Raw genomic sequence first — 3,002 nt, 5'->3', positions numbered from 1 at the left:
ACTGAGCCTGCACTCTTGGCGGGAGTAGAGGGTCCAAGACTCGCTGCCGTAGAGCAGCGTGCTGAGCACGCAGGCCTGGTACACCTTCATCTTGGTGTTGGTGGTCAGCTTCTTGTTGTTCCAGACCCTCTTTGCCAAGCGAGCCGTGGCAGTTCCCGCCTTGCCGATGCGCTTGTTGAGTTCGGCGTCCAGGGAGAGGTTGCTGGCGATGGTGGAGCCTAGGTACGCAAAGTCCTCGACGACCTATAGGGTGTAATCACCAATGGTGATGCTTGGGGTACTGCTCACATCTTGGCCTAGGATGTTTGTCTTCTTTAGGCTGATGGTCAAGCCAAACTCTGCATGCATGCGCGAAGCAGTTGATGAGTCGCTGCAATGCTTCTTCAGAGTGTGCCGTCAGTGCTGCATCATCAGCGAAGAGCATCTCTCGTATGAGTACCTGCCTCACTTTGGTCTTAGCTCGGAGGCGGGCAAGTTTGAAGAGGCTGCCGTCGCTTCTGGTGTGAATGTACACTCCGTCCTCTGACTGGCTGAAGGCGTAGGACAGCAGCAAAGAGAGAAGATTCCAAAGAGTGTCGGAGCGAGTACGCACCCTTGTTTCACCCCGCTCTTGATTGGAAATGGGTCCGAGGAGGAAACCATCATACTGTACAGTGCCCTGCATGTCTTCATGAAAGATGTTATCATCCTCAGGAGCTTGGGGGGGCATCCCAATCTTCTGCAGCAGAGTGAAAAGGCCGTTCCTGCTGACGAGGTCGAAGGCCTTGGTTAGGTCCAATAATGCGATGTAAAGCGGTCGCCTCTGTTCGCGGCATTTCTCTGGATCTGTCGTAGGGAGAAGATCATGTCGATGGTTGATCTTCCCACTCTAAACCCACAGGGTATACGCGCTCTGCAAGCAAATGCAGTCTGTTGAGGACTACATGGGCGAAGGCCTTCCCAATAATGCTGAGGAGGGATATTCCACGGTAGTTGTTACAGTCGCTGTGGTCGCCCTTGTTCTTGTATAGAGTGACGATGTTTGGCGTCACGCATCTCTTGGGGCACTGTTCCTTCTTCCCAGCACTGCTGCAGCAGCTGGTGCAGATGGTGAAGGAGAGCAGTCTTCTTTCCCACCTTGATGACTTCAGGTGGGATGCCATCTTTTCCTGGAGCTTTGCCGCAGGCTAGGGAGTCGATAGCCTTGCTCAGTTCATCTACGGAGGGTGGAGCGTCTAGCTCCTCCATGACAGGGAGGCTGGCGGTGTTCTCGGCACTGCGGCTGTGACCACGTTCTCTTGAGTAGAGCTCCTGGTAGTGTTCAGCCCATCTCTCAATCTGCTTGCTGCGGTCTGTTATGATTCGCTGGCAGTTGATTTCAGGGGCGCGATCTTGTTTATGCTTGAGCCGAAGGCCTTCTTCATGCCTTCATACATGCCACGAATATTGCCACAGTCAGCAGAGAGCTGGATACTCTCACAAAGGTTGATCCAGTAGTCATTTGCGCAGCGCCGAACGATCCGTTGGGCGTCGTTCCTGGCCTTCCTGAGTGCAGCGAGTGACTTCACAGAAGGCTCCCTCTTGTGGTTAATGAGGGCAGCTCTCTTGGCCTCAATTGCTGGCTCTAGTTCAGCAATGCCGGCTTCGAACCAATCCGGGTTCTGCCTCTCTCTCTTGCCGAAGGTGTCCATTGCAGAGTTGTAGATGAAATCACGGATGTGACTCCACCTCTCTTCAGTGTTGCCACCAGGGCAGTTTTTGAGGGCATTCTCAATGGAATTGGTGAAGCGCTCGCACAGGTCTGGGATTGCCGTCTTGCTGGTGTTAATGTGGGGACGACCTTCCTGCTTAGATTGGTGGATCCGTTTGGGTTGGAGACGGATTTTACTGCCGACCATGGAGTGGTCAGTGTCGCAGTCAGCACTGTGATAGCTGCGTGTGGTGAGAACACAGTTCAGTGATGGTCTCCGAGTGATGACGAGATCCAGCTGGTGCCAGTGGCGAGATCTGGGATGCCGCCAGGACACTCGGCGATGCGGCTTGGTGGCAAAGAACGTGTTGGTTATGCATAGGTCGTGGTAAGAGCATAACTCAAGAAGCCTCTGTCCATTCTCGTTCATCTTGCCGATGCCGAAGTGACCGATGCAGCTGGGCCAGGAGTCACGGTCGGAACCCACTCGGGCATTGAAGTCGCCGAGCAGGTATAGTTGTTCCATGGCAGGGATGTCTCTGATGGTGGTGTCAAGCTCCTCGTAGAACTGGTCCTTGGTCTCGGCTGAGGAGCAGAGTGTGGGAGCGTAGATGCTCAGGATGTTCACTGGGCCTGAGAAGGTTGACAGGCGGAGAGACAAGATGCGGGCGGAACCAGTGGATGGTGGTTCTATAGTGGACAACAGAGAATTCTTCACTGCGAATCCAACGCCATGCACTCTTGGTTCCTCGGGTTTCTTGCCCTGCCAAAAGAACGTGTAGTTCTGTTCTCTGAGGCTGCCGTTTGATGCAAGTCTGGTTTCCTGCAGCGCAGCAATGTCAATGTTCAGCCTTGTGAGCTTCGCGGTCGATGATGGCTGTTTTTCTTGAGTCATTGACCTGTTGTAGGTCGCTGGAGAGGCCAGGACACATTGTCCTGACATTCCAGCTTGCTAATCGCAAGATTGTGGTCTTCTTTTTCTGTCTTTTGCCTGGTGCAGGGTTTGCAGTCTGCTTGTCGGTCTTTTTCCTAGCTCAAAGCACCCATTGAAGCAGGCAGACTGTGGCGGGTCAGCCCCTTACGGGTTTGGGGTTTCCCAGCTTAGGCGGGCGGTACTGCCCAGGGGGGCCCTTTTTGGATGGTCCCCCCCAAACCGTCGGAGAAAACCCCGAGCGCCTGGACCTTACGCCATCATTCTGGCTTAAACTCGAAAACCCTGCTGCGCCCCTTTTTTTTTTTTAGACGCTTTTGGCCACCCCGGCCCTGGAGTAAACCTCTCCGGGGCCGGGCCCGGGGCCCCAAAAATGTATGGAGATCCTGGTTTCCCAGTCCC

The 3,002-nt window shown here is 54.3% G+C and overlaps 2 protein-coding genes across 2 annotated transcripts in view; both read right to left on the bottom strand.

The window, feature by feature from the left end:
- LOC119571296 overlaps positions 1-1,227 on the bottom strand; it is a gene marked incomplete at its 3' end in the record, with an annotated part of 1,577 nt that extends 350 nt beyond the window's left edge. Inside the window, exons 1-3 of the mRNA XM_037918676.1 lie at positions 1,032-1,227; positions 338-825; positions 14-243 (exon numbers count right to left, since the gene is read on the bottom strand). Coding sequence (XP_037774604.1) covers positions 14-243; positions 338-825; positions 1,032-1,227 — 914 coding nt within the window. The remainder of the gene's footprint in view (positions 1-13; positions 244-337; positions 826-1,031) is intronic.
- A 107-nt stretch (positions 1,228-1,334) lies between these two features.
- On the bottom strand, positions 1,335-2,612 carry LOC119571295 (craniofacial development protein 2-like). The gene has a single exon (XM_037918675.1). The coding sequence runs from the start codon at positions 2,610-2,612 to the stop codon at positions 1,335-1,337; it is 1,278 nt and encodes a 425-aa protein (XP_037774603.1).
- Between the last annotated feature and the right edge of the window lie 390 nt (positions 2,613-3,002).

This window comes from Penaeus monodon, unplaced genomic scaffold (genome assembly GCF_015228065.2).
Source record: "Penaeus monodon isolate SGIC_2016 unplaced genomic scaffold, NSTDA_Pmon_1 PmonScaffold_580, whole genome shotgun sequence".
In the NCBI taxonomy this organism is placed as follows: domain Eukaryota; kingdom Metazoa; phylum Arthropoda; class Malacostraca; order Decapoda; family Penaeidae; genus Penaeus; species Penaeus monodon.
This window is presented reverse-complemented; position numbering and strand designations above follow the sequence as displayed.

Coding starts and splice junctions, on each gene's coding strand:
- LOC119571295 (XM_037918675.1), bottom strand. CDS start 2,612: ATGTCAGGACAATGTGTCCTGGCCTCTCCAGCGACCTACAACAGGTCA.